This window comes from Nannobrachium achirus (genome assembly GCF_963921795.1).
Source record: "Nannobrachium achirus genome assembly, chromosome: 13".
NCBI classification, from domain to species: domain Eukaryota; kingdom Metazoa; phylum Chordata; class Actinopteri; order Myctophiformes; family Myctophidae; genus Nannobrachium; species Nannobrachium achirus.
Genome location: NC_137833.1, coordinates 17,918,862 through 17,936,679, shown reverse-complemented (window position 1 = coordinate 17,936,679; position 17,818 = coordinate 17,918,862). Strand labels below are relative to the sequence as shown.

General features: G+C 41.3%; 1 protein-coding gene across 1 annotated transcript in view; it reads right to left on the bottom strand.

Moving 5' to 3' along the window:
* Window positions 1–6,256: 6,256 nt before the first annotated feature.
* Window positions 6,257–17,818, bottom strand: part of LOC308297008 (gamma-aminobutyric acid receptor subunit pi) — a gene marked incomplete at its 3' end in the record, with an annotated part of 19,778 nt that continues 8,216 nt past the window's right edge. The window contains exons 4-8 of the mRNA XM_080740389.1: window positions 14,800–14,882; window positions 11,641–11,778; window positions 11,195–11,347; window positions 7,627–7,817; window positions 6,257–6,640 (exon numbers count right to left, since the gene is read on the bottom strand). Of these exons, the coding sequence (XP_080596515.1) occupies window positions 6,257–6,640; window positions 7,627–7,817; window positions 11,195–11,347; window positions 11,641–11,778; window positions 14,800–14,882 (949 nt within the window). The remainder of the gene's footprint in view (window positions 6,641–7,626; window positions 7,818–11,194; window positions 11,348–11,640; window positions 11,779–14,799; window positions 14,883–17,818) is intronic.

The following is a 17,818-nucleotide window of genomic DNA, read 5'->3' as shown; positions in this document are numbered from 1 at the left end:
TTAGCAGCGAAACACTGTGTTCAGGTGTTTTGGTTTGATTTGTCACAGGATGGAAGAGTGTTAATAATCATTTAGCCTCCCAGGATTTTCCCTGATACTTATCAGTTGTGACTTGTGACCTTCAAAGGAATTCATTGCTTTGTTTACTGTTGTGAAATTACTGCATTTGAACTTGAAAGTGAAACGCCATCGCTATAGCTTATTCTTTAACCACTTAAACGCTTTATACTGTAGTTAGTTGGCCTCGTCCTTTTTTCATCTACACCAAATATCTTTGAAAATAGCAGCTGTACTGTGTAGCCTACATTATTTAAAGTATTATATTGTTGTTATTCTCTGTAATGCACCAACCTCAGAGAAAGATTCCTCATATCTGCAAGCATATGCAGGAAATATAATAATTCAGATTCTGGAAAGAATGAGCAGAACAAACATTCAATCAAACACACAAGTATTCAAATGCCAAATTATATTTGATAGGTTTTATGTTTTTATATGTAATAGCTTCTATTTTATATGTTCCTGTCTTATATATTCTATCGGGTTTGATCTTTTTGTTTTGATATTGAAGCACATTGTGTCTATGCCTGTGTTAAATGTGCTCATGACTCAGACTTATGACTTTTGAGCGGTGGTCACAACGCTCCTATACGTGGCCGTGTGTGTGGGTCTGTCTGTCTGTCTGTCTGCGTGCGTGTCTGTCTGTCTGTCTGTCTGTCTGTCTGTAGCCTGCAGTAACCTTTTCTGGCCACACATGTTAAGGGAGGGGCGCTGTTGTTCAGGCCAGGCCAGACCAGGCACACACACACACACACACACGCACACACACACACACACACACACACACAGGGGGGAAGGGGGGGGGGGGAACCACCGCTCAGTTCACACGGGTGTGATTTTTACCAAGTGTACTGCTTTTCCTCGTTTGCTACAATGTTAGCTGCAACAGCGCCCGTTGGTGGCTGGAAGCATTATTGTTCATTTTTCGTATACACATCCATCATGTCCTTGTATGAGCGAATAGGGGAATGGATGAACGCCACGTGATAAGTGCAGCCATGTTTAACCAAACCAGTGATGCTCGATTTGGAATCGACACACACTTAGTAAAAACTCATTTTATTTAAAAATACGGACTAAAACATTAAACAAGGCTTCCTGACAAGTCGCATACATCTTGCAGAACTTGTCCGGTGTGCTATATTTCGCATTTGTGCATGTGTAGAGCCGCAATAGCAGTTTTGCAGACCATGCCCCTGACCTGTCTGACTAGTCGATAAGACGCTTCTGCCGTCGCCCCAACGTCACAATGCGAAAGTCTCGGCAGAATGCGTCTTAATGTAAGGCTACTTTTGACTTAGTGTATGCAGCAGTAAAACCAACATTGAGCAATAGATATATACTGTAAAAATGGTGACAATGCATACAGTTCATTTCTTTTTATTACTACGGTCCATACTCTTACACCAAACAAACATGCATAGTTAGTGGCACGGTTTATTTACAACATTTTAAGCAAACAAAATGCCTAATATATTAACATCATACATTTTAAATACATTTCACTGGAAGAAGTCCCAGGAACTGCAATGTTGGCAACCAACATCACCTTGAGGCGTTTCTTGACAACGTCCCAGAACAGAAAAAAAAGGAGCAGTCCAACAGTTGCTATTTTCTTCATTAGGTGCCCAAAGTTGTTGGCTTACAAGCACTTCCTGGCAAGTTTGCCTCTGTTCGACCATTTTTGTTCCTTATGATTTGTAACGTGTTGAAGTCAAGATTAAAAGGTTACCACATAAAAGGGTGTCCATTCAGTGTTTCTCAATAGCATCACTGATGTTTTAGTCATGGCCCTTGAGCCATGTTTGGGTAGGAGTTTTAAGAATGGGCCTTGTTTTGTGGAAAAGCTTATCATTAGATGAGGTAACAGGGACGTGCTGGCCATTGGGAAAAGCGGGACAACTCCCGAATGGCCGGTTCATTCCCGGCCGGTCCAGGCTGGCCATTAGGAAAAAATTCAAAAAAATAAAATGTCGGCCTTCGTTCCATTTTGGGGGCTGGGCAGCCGACAAAGTAAATCGTCACTGTCGGGCAGAAACCTCGTATCTCTTTCGCAAAGCAAAGCCCTGCTTCACCATACAATGCCGTTGCACAAAAGTAGTGAAAACAGCAGATCTACAAGCACACAACGCCTCGTTTAAATCATTTTTTAAATGATAAATACAAAACAAACGGTTTTGGACATACAAGGTTTCCACCAGACAACGACGAAATATAACTCATGTACAGTAATTGGCCCACTGGCTTGTCACTTGTCTCATGATCTGAAACGGCAAATCTTTGAGTAGCAGCAGCGCTATAGAGAGATCTCTCTCTATAGCGCGCAATGAGGGCCTCTCCAACTAATGTTCCCGGGCTGAATCAGGGGCCCAGGCCAGCACGTCCCTGTGAGGTAATGTCCACTCTGAGAGGAAGCTAGATGTTTGCCTCTTGTGGCTCCATTTTGAAACATTTCCTGTACAATGAAAAGACAACCAGCAAATAACTATCACCACAGTACTGCAGTGTATGCGACCTGACATTAACCTGATGTCTAAGAAATAAATATTGAATGTGAGGACACATTTTCTGGAATCAGATGTGGTCCCAAATTGAATATTGTGTCATTGACAATCATAGACCAAATCAATTTAATGAGCCTCGGTTTGGCATTTCACCACTATTTCAATCTACCTCACAAAACCAGACGAGCAAAGCAGAGGAAAAATAAAATTAAGTTTGATAACCATGCAAGTGAAATAAACTGTAAAGCAAATCCTTTTTTTTTAATATATATACTTTTTTTCCTTTTTCTTTTTTTATACTATCAGCATTTTCTAATTTTCAGGCATATTTAGCAATCAAAATAAGTCTATACATTTTGATGCATTAACTAAGACTGAGTTTGCAGTTAAACATAATGATAAAAATCAATAGAAAAGGACAACAAAAGCATTATAGATGTATGGTTTAGAAAGGAAGCAGTCAGATATGGTGGAAATGTACTCTAGTGCTTTGTGTACACTGTATAACTATTATTAAAATGATTGAATAGTGATAAAACAATGGATGTTTAATGTAATATTACAATAAGAATTGTATGTCAATTAAAGCTACACTATGTAACCTTTTTAGTGAATACATTTCTATTTTGTAGAGTATGTTAATACAATAACTAACAACTGCAGTGGTTGTATTTGGTCTCCCTGCCCTTCTATTGAGACATTTTAATTGTGTGGTAGCAAAATGACCACTACTGGTTGGTGTGGTACTGCCTGGTGGTTGAAATTCAATGGCTCCCATTTGCTCAGTCGGTGGTCAAATATATAGATATAATAATTCAGCACTTGCGCAGGGGAACTATAGGTTTGAATCTTGGGAAGGACAGGAAAGTTACAGAGTGCAGCTTTAAGTGGGTTAAATGATGTCCATATGTTAATTTGATATCAGAAAAAAGCAATACATTAACATGCATTTTGTTGGAAAGAATGCCTGATGTCTGATATATAAGCCTGTCTGAAAACATGAAGTCAGTTCATCTGCTTAAATGACTGATAAGCATGCTATTACAATATAACCTTGTGAATAACTGGAAGTAAGATGATAACAAAACAAAACAAAAACGGATGTGCTTTGTAATAAAATAGCCTCTTTTTGCTGTTGAGATGGCCGCTTGTTGTTTCCTTTCTTTTTCATTAGGACACCTGGGTCTGGTGTTTACCGAGCTAGAGGAGTGCACCCCACTTGTTCCATGAGATGAGATAATGGGAGAAACTCTGGTGGTCTGTCACTCCATGCTCCCCGTCCCAGTGGTATAAAGTAAATAAGTACATAGTACTGTACTTAAAGGGGCAGACCACCCATTTTCACTATTGAAATATGTCATTAATATACCTTAGAGGAGTTGTGTGGAAATAGAAAAAAAGTGTTGCCTAGAACTGGAGGATTGATTTTGGGGTTTGTATTGTAAAGTACAACTTGATGACATCACACATTGTACTTTACAATACAAACCCCCAAATCAATCCTCCAGTTCTAGGCAACACAGAAGGAGGGGAACCTTTTTTCTATTTCCACACAACTCCTCTAAGGTATATTATTGATATAATATATCATATATAATATATATAATATATCATCTGTGTCACAATAGTTGTTGCTATTGTTTTTGAAATAGTTTTTAAGGAAACTTAAAGTAGGTTATGCTTTAGAGGGTGTTTTTAGAATCAGGGTCCTATTACAACTTACAAGCAGCCATCCCAACAGACAGAAAAGGCTCGTCACAGCTTAAAATGTTGAAGTTTCGATACTAAATTAAAGGGAAACAAAGAAGGATAGTCAAATCATAATTTAAAATCTTTGGTTCTCTGGTTCTCAGTACTGGCAGTGAAACCATTATCTGAAGTGAAAACCCCCATGCACGCCTCATCTTGCCATGGTATGCCTCGCACAACAGAGGATGATAGCGCAAGGAATAGAAGGAAATGTACGCATTACACTTCAAGCTCTAGCGCATCCAAGCGTTTTCCCGACTGATCCTCCTGACGAAATACCATGAGAGCTGCATCATCCGTATTCAAGTCACTCCCCAAACCACTCCAAAACACATCTAACACATCAAGGTTCGACTAGTACTTGTCAGTACTGTATGGACTACAAAAGCAGAGTGAAAAATACTACCAGCAGCACTTACTGTAAGAGACATACTGCATATGATAGGCTACCTGTCTGCACAGGTGGTGTTTGATCCATGCCATCACTTGTCCTGTTACTGTAGGGCTGTCAGCAGCCACCCCACCCATAAAACCGTAGTGAGACAGGACTGTATGTGATGAGTGACATATACTGTATGTCCTTGTGGTGGCCTTCATTCAGATTGTACCTCCGTTATAGCAGTGAAGGGATCAAAAGGCCACTAGATTTATGAGAGTTGGCGAGAGAGAGAAGGTGAGTGAGAGGTGGTAAGGTATAGATTATTTCTTTCTTCCTGTCCTACTCTAAATATTATACGTTACCTGCACTCCTGCAGGCAGAGATGGAAACTGTACATGCTGTACGTAGTGTATCAGTGAGTCCATTTCAAAGAATCAAACTGGTATATGGCCATTTTCCGAACAATAGTAGAAAAGAAAGTATAGCAAATCATTCAATTACAGCTCTCATCTTTTCCATATCAAGCGGTAGCAAATAATCTACGTTTTCCAAATAGGTAGCCTTTATTTTCCCTTAGTAAGAGGGTGATAAGCGTCCAAGGATTGGTCAGCCAAACAAACCAATCAATCAGTGCAAGCTTTTCCTACGGAAAATGTGGAAGCTGAAAAATCTGCACATGCCAATGTTCGTTCCACTGCACGGTTAACTGTCAACGTTGCTGCTGAAAAGTCGCCATGCACAATAGGATTGCTGAGGATGGTTTGGTAGAATTCACAGCCGAGGAGAGACTCAAGTTTATCCGCACACAAAGGAACCAAAACACACACACAAAAAAAAACAGTGACCTTTCAGAGTTCATGTAATGGCAAGGCCGGCTATGATTTTACCCTCCCCACACTGTCGGAAAGTCCCAGCAGGACTACCATTGCAGTTCCTCGTTGACAGTAATGCTAATCTATTTATTCAAGTTCTTTAAATGATATATTCTCGTCTTTGTGAGGTAAAAAAATAAAATAACAACATAAGGCTATGGGTATGTTATAAACAAATTTGCGCCCAGCATTCCTTGCCCATGGTTGGATAACCAACCACATGCACCAACGAATGAAAGTGATTATCTATTCTACGGTATATATAGAACATCAGTTGATATGCCAAAGTGATTGCTGCAAATGAGAGACAGAGATGATCTTCTCACAGTGAGCAAATCATTTCTTTTATGTAGATGAATGATGGATCAAACGTAAAATCTTCGGGTCATTATCTTTGTAGTTTGTAGTAAAAAGAGCTGTAATAGAAATGATTTTACCTTTTGTTCACAACCAGCAATGTAATGGTCCTGAACAAATCCGTATTACAGTATATGGTGAAATGTCCTCCTTCTTCACAACTCAGCCCAAATGTACAAAATGGCCACAATCGGAAACACACATGAGCATACATAACGCACACACAAACAAAACAAACATACAGGTACGTATAGTAAAACCCACTTCCCTCTATCATGGACACCCTTACCTCACTCACATTCTCAGGGACACACACCACCACACTCTGCCGTGCACTAGAAGTACAAGTAGTATATCCAGTATAGCAGATTGACCATGACAAAGGACAGAGGGAAGGTGACTCTGGAGTAGTTGTCTATGTAGTGGGGGTTCTCCACATGGCAGCAGTTCATCAAGCGGTAAAGGACCTTGCGGACTAGGCACAGGGCCGTGAGGCAGCGGTTGGGGGCTTTCTCGGGGGGTCCCTCTGGCTTGGGCTCGCTGCCTGTGGGACTGGAAGGTCTGACGGTTAGTTCCGTGTCCCCGGCCGTAGGACCCATTTGGGGAGTTGCGGCGGTGGCGTTCTCCTTGCGCCGCTTGACCCTGTTGTTGGGGTCGCTGGAGATGGTGGTGACGATGCCGTTCATCTCGTCCTCGAATTCCTGCATCTGCTGGCGGTACTGCGGTGACACATAGCAGTGATAAAGAAACAAAGAAAAGTTGACTTGACTTCAGCAGTGACAGGAAGACCAGTATGCTTATGACTCATTATTGTCTGAGACCAAAAACTAGGAACATGAACTTACCAAGAGAGGATGGAGATGAAATTGAGGACTAAATGTGATGATGATGATGATGATGATGATGATGATGATAATGATGCTACGGGTGATGATGAATAGTAGGAGAAGGAGGATGACAATGAAGATGACACGGTTGATTAAAATAACTGAAATGACCACAGCATCGATGATGGAAATCACATTTTGTCCTTGATAAATTTCTTCTGGGAGATCTTTTCACAAGCCCCTTGTGGTCTTTTTATATACCGTACTTTTACTTTTTCTAATGACTTTTAGTTTTGTTTATGTTGGTTAGCTTGTCAGTGTCACTTTGGATTATATTTCTTGTTATTGTGGAAAAAAATTTAACTTGCCATTATTAACTCTATCAACGCTTTGAACGTTCCTGTTCGCCCCATTTTTGACGGCGGCGGAACGCCAATTGTACGTTCTTTGGCTCGTTCTTTTGTACCTTGGTTTGATGTCTGTAAGCTGATGAGGGGTCGCGCGGGTGTGTACCGTTGAAACAGCTCCCGTAAAAGTACTCTCAAAATCCCACTGGACGTTAGCATCAATGGAGTAACAAAACACACCATGTGTTTTTCTCTGGATCTATTGCTCTGTAGCGACTGCACAGCCTTGAGCAGCCTTGACAAGCAAGAGCCTATCTAAAACCATTTTCACATTAATTCTTGCATGAGGCTGCCCCCTACTGCTGGTAGAGCCACGGTACACCTCTTTAAGAGAAAATTAAAAAAAAAATGAATACATCTTTGTCTATATCATCGCAAAGGTAAGGTGCTTTTGCTGGCACAAAACCCAATAATAAATAACAACATCTGGCAGGGAAAAAGTTAAAGTAAATGCACTTAGTTAGTACTCACCATGAGCATGTTGGTGTCGGGGTGGTTCAGGGTGCAAAAGTGGGCCACGGCATACTCGATTAGCGCTCCGAAGATGAAGCTGAAGCAGATGCCCAGGTAGACGTCGATGGCCTTGATGAAACAATTGGCATTGGGCAGCGAAGTCCTTGCTCCCATCATCAGAGTGGTCATGGTGAGCACTGTGGTTACTCCTGGTACAGAAAATGAAACAAGAAGTCACAAAACCCACCAGTGTGGAGATCTTCTGGTTAACTGGCTCTAAGCACTGGATCTTAGCACAAAGGTCAATGTAACAGTTAACATTCCCTGCGAACTTAAAATATGGATGTGTGCTAAAACTGCCGGGAAATAGCTATATTTTATTAACATGATAGGGTATAATTTCATTGTTTTCAAAACCATGATGATAAACCACCACAAAAAGACCACTAGAGTGCGCCATCGTAACACTAAAACCTTCAGAAGAAACCATGTTTAAAGGATGGGAAGGTGACGTCGCTCCATTGATTCACAATGGGAGATCAGCGGCGGGGCCTCTGTGCTCAATCCTGTTCAATTCGTGCTTGATCGTCTAAAACCACCATCGGTCTGGGCAACGGATCGTATACAGACGTCACGCACAAATTTTCCGAATCAAAATCCGACCTAGTGAAGCTGCGTAAGGGACGATGGTTTGCATTGAGCCTAACGGCTAGCAGATGCTATTGTAAACAGGAAGGCCTGGTTTAGCGGTGACGTCATAATCGTATCCTTTTTTTTTTCACGGTTTCGTGTTATAACCAGCTGAAGGTAAGGAAACCGATTTGCTCCGTCGAAATACCCAAATAAATGCTTTAACAATGCTTTTATATAAAAGTCGATTAAAGTTGATCGGCAGGGACGTCCATAATAACAATGTCGATCTGGGAGTCGACCGGCACTAAGTGAGTTAAGACCATGGTCAAAATCAAGAACTCATGGTCGGATTTTCATGAAGCTTTGTGGGAATGATCGGTAGGCAACCTCAAACACATCATTCATTTTTGGGTTGAAAAATCAAAGATCACAGTCACAATCATTAAAGTATAGGTATATTTTAATAGATATACAGTATGACCACAATGGAAACCTTATCCTTTTAGCCCAAATGTCAGACTGTTTACATTGCTGTTTACATTTCTGTCTAATCAAGTATTCAATCAATCAATCAATCAATTAAGGTCACAATAAGGATCACTGAATAGGAGATGTTGGTCCGGGCAGCGTTTGCATCTCCAGTTCTAAAATGATACTGTATATCGGTATCCACCATCAGGAAAACCCCTCCGACAAAAGGGTTAGGGTCACATTAAATTAGAGAAGAATAAATTTGTGTCCCATGTGACATGTGCAGAGCAAATTCAGTGGGGTAACTCTTTTCAGTTGTTGGCAGCTGACCACTGGCCGAGTTCAGTACCACGCTTCCAACCTGTCACAGCAAAGACAAATCATTTTGCTGATGCTGAAAGATGAGAGGGCTTACAGTATTAGGGACAATCTAAAACTTAACATTAAAGGAGTAGTTCACCCCCAAAATGACTTTTTTTCTATTGATTACTCATGCCATGGAGAGTAGATTTCAATAATATTTTTAGTTTTTTGTCACATTCCTAAGACATAAATGTGATAACAATAAATTTACCCCCATTCATTTCGGATGGTGACCCGTTTCGAAACGGGTCACCATCCGGAATCAATGGGGGTAAATTTACTCAAATAAAATTTTTGTCTTAGGAATGTAACAAAAACCAAAAAATATTATTGAACTCTACTCTCCATGGCATGAGTAATCAATAGAAAAAAAGTCATTTTGGGGGTGAACTACTCCTTTAACAAAACTAAACTAATGTGATAAATCTGTTTTTTTTTTACAACGAGGTAGAGCATGTGGGTCATTTCAAATTCCTGGGACAACAATCTCCTCCTCCCTTAAAATTGGAGATCAATTTCACCATCTTCTAGAATAAAGCTCACCAAAGACTGTTCTTTCTAATGCAGCTTAGGAAATGTGAGGTTGCAATCTCACAGCTCTACAGGGCTGTAATAGAAAGTTTGCTCACCTTCTCAGTAACTGTACTGTTTGGCAATTCTACAGAAAATAAATCAGCTAAAATCAATGTGCTGCACACAGCTTCAAAAATAATTGGTTGTGAACTCATTAGGCAATAAACCACATTCGCATCCAGTGAAGAAGTTTGAACTTTTTACAAGACTCTGTACATCCATCCCCTATTAAATTATCTCCCTTCCGGTAAAAGACTACAAAGTATTAACACCAGAACATCTCGCTTCAACAGTAGCACTTATCCTGGAGCAAATCCACATCCTAAATGATGGTTGTTTAAACTTGTACAGTCCCCTTAAGCATGCATTTTAATTTGCCACTTTAAGCTGCTAATAATAATTGTATATATAATAAAGTATAAAGTATTTGTGGATGCTTCTTTTATGTATTGTGTGGTTATGTTTACTGTTGTTATCTCTGAGCACAGGGAAACAATTATAAATAAACTGTAAAGTTTACATGGCAATAAATGATTCAATCTTGAATCTGTACTAAATGTTACTTTGAGCTCTATACTGTAGGTATATTATCTTCAAAGAAAAAGCCCAAGGATTTAAAAGTACACCCTTTCCTAAGAAAGTCTTTGATGGCCCACATTGTTTGTTTAATGAGTGTGACTGTGGAATTCACATCTGGTACTGCAGTGATGGTAACTTTTTGTAGTTGATCCATATGTAATAAACAAAACATAGGGTCCAGTAATAGCATGGCCTCAAACCATCTTTAGCATCTTTATCAATATTTGCTAACTAGCCTAACTGTGCACTTGAGAACTATGAAAAGGTGTGCAGTTTGAGTATTATACTGTAATACATTACAGACCCCACTCAAATAGTGTCATAGCTGAGCAGGATTTAGCCCTTTGAATCAAGGCTATGCAAAGAAGGAATGGATAGATATACAGTATGTTATTTGGAAGTGTTGTTAAAAAACACCCAGGGAGGCAAAGGGGACACATTTCTCAAATACATGTTTCAAGAAAATACAATATATCGTCGTTGTTGGGTGGAATGTCCAAAACCTTATTTCTTTTGTTGTTATTAAAAAATAATAATAATAATAGACGATCTACAAGCACACAACGCCTTGCGATGCGAGGCGTTTAGTGCTTGTAGATCTGCTATTTTCACTACTTTTGTGCGACACTTTTGTATGATGAAGTAGAGCTTTAATTTACGGGAAGAAAAACATACAAATTTGAAACTTGGAGATACGTACAAGGTTTCTGCCTGACAGTGACGATATGGTGATTTTTTTGCACAGCCCTTCCACGCATTGACAAATTGGCAGCTTGTGGGCATGTTGACTAGAGTGGTGATAGCCTGTTGCCTTTGGCCAAATAGAAATAGCGACAACAACAATCATGCATAGATCGATTTTCAACTACTGTGTGACCGAACATTCATACACTCTTCAAGTTTAGTTTTTACTTCTGTGCTGTGCAATGAAATACAAATGTTTTATATTATTTTATTGGTGGCCTACCTATACAGACGCGTGCAGGGACAGAGGACTGTGAGATCCAGAAGGACACCCAGGACAGGACCACCAACAGGCTGGAGGGAACGTAAGTCTCCAAGATGAAGTACAAGATGCTCCTCTTCAGCTCAAAGTGGAAAACAAGCTTGGGGTAGTGACCTGGGAGACAAACAACACCAGTGTGTACTTGCTAACAGAAAAAGACACAAAGACCGGGGTGCACCAAAACAGGTGACATTAGTTCTAAGGCTGAGGGAACTTGAGTACGGTCCCTAAAATGGATAAGCTACAGGTATATAATTGTACCGTACATTACGATGATAATTCAAATCCACACCACTCAAGACATATATCACTGCTCACTCACAGTTATAGGCTTCACAATAATACTTTAGTCCACAAGGAGATGAAATTGAAAGATGGATTGATTTTTTTGGGAATTATGTTGTTACCAGTTTCATAGATTGCCTCAGAGACAGAGGTGTAATGGTCTTCCACGGTGTACTGAGCCAGTTTCAGTGTGTCTAATCCACTGACAGATTCATTCCCTCTGGTCCAATAGAACATAACATCATTGATGTTGTAGCCCCCTGCAGACAAGAGGCAAACAGATAAAGGAGATTCATTATTAATTTACACAATATCACTAGTTATACACTATGTACATCCTAGCATGGAAACAGTCAGTGGTGTTGCACCAAATTCTGGGCCCTGGGTACAAGGATTCACTGTGGGGCCCCTGTGCTTTAACAATTGAAAAATAGCAGATATACAAGCTCACAGCGCGAGCTTGTATATCTGCTATTTTTCAATAGCTAAAGTATACAATAATTAAGGCCCCTCCACCTTGGGCCCTATTATAACTCGGGTGTTCATTTACTTCCATCTAGCATAACAGACTGATCATCCATATTTAACCAGTCCCTAGAGAGCTCTGCTCAGATAACCCAGTTATAAAAAGGCGTGCAAAATGAAATGCTGTCAAAGCTGAAAAGATCAGAGGAACCAGGACTTAGATGTGTCTGTTTCAGTGTGCTGGAAGGTAGCTAAAACCTATGTTGCAGTCCCCCAATTGATCTGTAGAGGGAGTTAGAGGATAGAACATTGAAAAAAAGCGGCTGCTGAACCATGAATGATGAAAGATGATGTCCAGCTGTTACTTATAGCCTACTGTTGTACTTCAAATGCTAATTAGTTCACAACTGCTCTCTACCACTTACTGTACCATGTTCTCTGGGTCATAACATGCCCAAAATCCAAGGGGTCATAAATAATAGTGTCTATTGTGGCTATTATTACAGAGTAAACTAGGATGTAGCAAGCAAAGTCCTGTGATGGGAGATAGTGGAGACCTTTTGATGAGGAAAGCCCTTGTTCCCACAGTTTTTTCCCACCCTTATTGTTATTGTTTTCCCCATCACCAGTGGAGCACAATATTTTTCCTGACCTCAGGCTTTGATGCTAATGCACAAATTGGGGACGAAAATAAACACTCCCGTCATCGTGTGCAACTGCACGGAAACCGTTGACTGTACATCTCGTCTTCCCATTCCGGGGGTGCGTTCAACCTTGAAAAGAGCCGTGCCCCCCATGGCCCGGAGTGGTGACAGTGAGCTGCCTCCGTGCACTCGCAGTGTCAAACGGGGGCATCTTTTAAAATAACCACGGAGGCTTCCGGAACGCGTGTCAATCGACGTGTTCCGTGTTGGCGTTACAGTGCATTCATTAAAGTGATGAGCAAAGCGGGAACGGAAATGTCCCCTAACTTAAGTGTCCCCTTTCTCCTCCTGTCGAGACTCACTAAATATTTTACCGCCGTCCTTATCTAAATGCCCTGCACCACCAGCCCCACAGAATTGTTCTCTTTAAACTGTCCTCCTGTACAGAGAGGAACGGCTTCCGGGCACGGCTTTAAAAGAAACACGTGAGCATGAGACTTTCCCAGAAAGACAGCGGGTGAAAGAGGGAAAGTATGGCGACAGAAGATAGACAGAGGCACACAGAGAAACCGTAAAAGTGATATCAGAAAGAGAATATTACAAAGGAAGAGAGGGGGAGCATGGTGGGGGGCATAGAGAAACAGAGAGAGAGAGAGAGAGAGAGAGAGAGAGAGAGAGAGAGAGAGAGATAGAGAGAGAGAGACAGAGAGAGAGAGAGAGAGAGAGAGAATGGCAATGTAACTCAAGAGTATACAAATAGAACCAAAATGGACACTTTTGGGTCCATTTGGATCCATTTGTACACTCTTTGAGTTAAATTGATACAAATGTACAGTGTTTTTACTTCAGCCTGACTGGCATTATTAAAGTCGGGGCAGAAAATCTATCATCCTCCAATTTCCAATTTACAGTACGTGACCTTAACTTCTGGATGTGTGTGTGTGTGTGTGTGTGTGTGTGTGTGTGTGTGTGTGTGTGTGTGTGTGTGTGCGTGTGTGTGTGTGTGTGTGTGTGTGTGTGTGTGTGCTAAGTAGGGTTGGGGCACCCTTCAGATGGGTTTGTTTAGCATTGACTTCAGTGCAGGCTTTTAGCAGGGATCAGACAGCTTAGCCTCGCTGACTGCCCATAACAGGGAGCTGAGAAAGCAAGGAGGCACAGGGGACATCAGGGGCTACATGGAGGCAGGCAGAGAGACATGAACTGCCCCCTGGAGGGGAGGGGGGGTTCACCTATCCGTTACACTGAAAAACATGTTCGACTTAATGTCTTAAAACAAATGGTTAACATTTTAATTTATACAATCTAAATTGACTTAGCCACACATGAACCCTAGCGCGTCCGTCCATATTCTGGGGCAAACATTCGGGGAAAACCTTTCAAGCTCACAACAAGTCACTTGTAGATCGGCTATTTTTTTTTTTTTTTTTTTACAAAGGGATTTGGTGTAGAGGGAAAAAAGGGGGGTTGGTGGTGTAGAATCCTGGGCAGACCCCAGTCAAAAAAGTATAGATGGTTTAAATGGTTACGCTACAGAGTTATTTTTAAATCCTGATTAATCCCACTAAATCTTCTTCACTGTTGTTTTTTTGTTTTCTTTTTGTTGCTAATCTCCTGAATTCTGAACACAGAATTTACATACTCATTAAGGGGAATATTTAGTTGCAGCTGGTAACAGTATAAAGGCAGGGCATGCCTGAGCTCAGCATGCAGCTGCGCCACGAGGCTTGGCGGGACAAAGGAGGGAGGGAACGCTGTATGAGACAAAGCTATGACCTAGTTTTGATGACAGCGAGCAAATTATCGTGACAAACAAATGTAAACACGGATAGATAGGTAATTATTGCTGAATCCTCCTCACTCACAGACTCCTTGGTGCGCACGCACACACGCACACACACACGCACACACACACACACACACACACACACACACACACACACACACACACACACACACACACACACACACACACACACACACACACACACACACACACACCAGGGGTTTCAAAGATCAGAGAGATTCATGTGTCTGATCCTCTTGGTTTGATCGCATCCATCTGATATCAAACCCACCCATCTTACTGCCACGGCAAAGCTTAGAGCTCCACACTGTTTGCTGTTTTATAGGCCTGTCTGATTTGCTTATCTATCACATATCAAGTGTTCTTACAGCTCTCCAGTTGTAGGGTGCAGGTCTGCTTATCCATGGGGTATTTGGTGAGATCCATGTTGCAGGCCACAGTGGTAGTAATCCTAAAAAACAGAAACAGATTTTGTTATGAATATCATTAAAGAGAAATAGCAGCCAGTGCACGATTCTGTGTTTATTTTTCATTGGTGTAATCGATGATGTCTGCTGCCAAGTTTGATGTGTCTGCATGAGAGACTATGATTCTGTATTGGCTATTCATATCTGCTGCAAATGTTTCTTTACTTGCACAAGAAGCATTTGCTTCGTTTTATTTCTAGCTTGATCATGCAGGCATGCACCTTAGGTATATTTGTCATTGTGACTTCTTGTTATCCGTCTTTGTTTTGTTCTCTATTCATTACCCTCACAACACTTTTCTTGACAACATTTTGACAACCTTTCTTGAAATCAGCTGTCATATATCGTTGTGTTTTTCACAACGATATATACCGATTGATCGCCGACAAGGGAGGAAGTGTTCTCTTCAATTTTGGCAACTGCCAAAATGTCAAACTTCAAAATATCATCTGGACTTTCAAAACCGCACAGGAATTCATAAGCCAGTCTTCCGTGTTCTCTTTCAGATGTCCCAGTCTTCAAATTCCTCTACCAGTCTTATGCATTCCTCCTCCTGCCAATACTTTTCTGAAAGAGTGAAATCTCCATTACCTTCATATAGCCTCAAATGTCTCTGCCTGCCTTCTTTCTCACTTTCTCACAGCTCTAATCCCTATGCCTATAGAAGCCTCATGCCTGATTCATACTTTTGCGCGCTGCTGTGTCAGGCACCGAAAATAGCCAAACTTCAAGCTCAGAGCACCTTGCGTTTCGACAAGTTATTGTGAGTTTGTGAGATCGCAACCATTTTCGGCACGCAAAAAACTGGCGACCGCAGCATCGAAGTATAATGGGTCTTTCAGCTGCTCCTGCCATCTCTTTCCATCATCCTCTTCTGCCTTCCTCCTCCGTATCGTCACTGTCGGGCAGAAACCTTGTATCTCCAAGTTTCAAATGTGTACATTTTTCCGTAAAGTAAAGCCCTGCTTCATCACACAAGACTATTGCACAAAACTAGTGAAAAACTAGTTTAGATCATTTTTAAAGCGATAAATACAAAACAAACGGTTTTGGACATACAAGGTTTCCACCCGACAACAACGACATACAGAAGACACATGCCCTCTGCCTCTGTGGTACTCCTCTACTCCTCCATTCATCTGTCTGACAGAGTGAGGCCCACAGGCTGTGAAGATTCATATACGGAGGCAAATGCCCATGAGGGCCAACACACACACATGCGCGCGCAGGCACGCACACACGCGCGCACACACACACACACACACACACACACACACACACACACACACACACACACACACACAACCAAGATGCAAAAGCCATTCACAGACAAACGCATAAAGATGCAGACATTCAAGCCAACAAAGGCATGAAATCAACAATACGACCCCACATTACCATGTCACGCAACATGGTAACAACAATACGAGCATGCACTTCCCTCTAGCCTTTTCCCCTTCATACAGTAAGTAGTACTGTACAAAGTAAAGAGTGTTGACCTAATTAAAATGATAGCATTACAGAGGTTTTTGTTTATCTCTCTCTCTCTCTCACACACACACACACACACACACACACACACACACACACACACACACACACACACACACACACACACACACACACACGTATTGTCTCTTTAATGTGGAGGAATACATCTAGGCGGATCAGCCAATTTCCTTTTATTTTAATTATTGGGCATGTTCATCATGATGCAACATTCGGAAGATAATTCATGGTTCCAACTTCCAAGACAAAAGGCAGACTGGGTGCAATTAGAGTTCTGAATATGCCAACGTGTTGTGTTGTGTACTCAGTTGTTTGTGCAGCTTTACTCCTTTGTAGCAATAACTAACTCTGCCAGGAATTAGGTCATTTTTTATTTATTAATGTTTTATAATCACAGAGCAATCCTCTATCCAGGCTATGGTAAGAGTTTTGCCGGACTGGCCAATTAAAAGGCTCCAGTGCTTTTGGCTTATGGGATCTACTGGAGCCTGCAGAAACAAACTAATTAAACCTACATGAACATACTCAAATGTGACAAAAACCTTGAATTCCAAGAGTCTTTTGCACATATTCAGCTCAGTCCAAGCTGATTTAAATTAGAGTTTTGCAAAGCTTGCACTAAAATTCATTGAGCCATTTTGAAATAAGACAGAAATGTGTAATTGCCGGACTATAAACCACGGCTTTTTCCCCAAGTTTTTAACCCTGCGGCTTATACAACGGCCACCAGGGGCACTCTAGCGGGAAGCAGGAAGGACACCTGCGGCTTATAGTCAGGTGCGGCTTATCCATGAGTTTCCAACGTCCCATCGTTCATTGCGCAGAAGGTGTGCGGCAGCTTCCGGCGCCGCAGCCGAGTGTGATCTACAAGCTCACAACGGTTCCATCTGCGACGCGGCGTGAGCTTGTTTGTCTGCTGTTCTCCGGAAGTGTCCCACAGATAATGCTACAGTAAATTCTCGCGGAAACAGGAGGATATATGTAAACATTTGTTTTTTGTTCTAAATATAGCTGGTGCGGCTTATATTCAGGTGCGGCTTATAGTCCTTTTTGTTCTAAATGTAGCTGGTGCGGCTTATATTCAGGTGCGGCTTATAGTCCAGCAATTACTATAGATCATGCTGGATCTGAAAATGACATGTTTTGGGTGATGTGATCAGGACACCCTGGAAGGAAGACAGAAGTGATGCACTGCACATAACACTTTCATGGCTGTAGGTAGAAACAGGGTGGTTATCAAACAGAATACTGTGTACAGTATCACTATTATTATTAGAGCATGTATGTATGGACTTGAAGACATTTTGGGCTGCAATGACTCTCTACACTGTCCCCAATTACGTCAACTCACATGTTCTTTCTCTCCTACTGTATACAGACTCTGCATTTACTTTATTGTTCAATAAAAGGA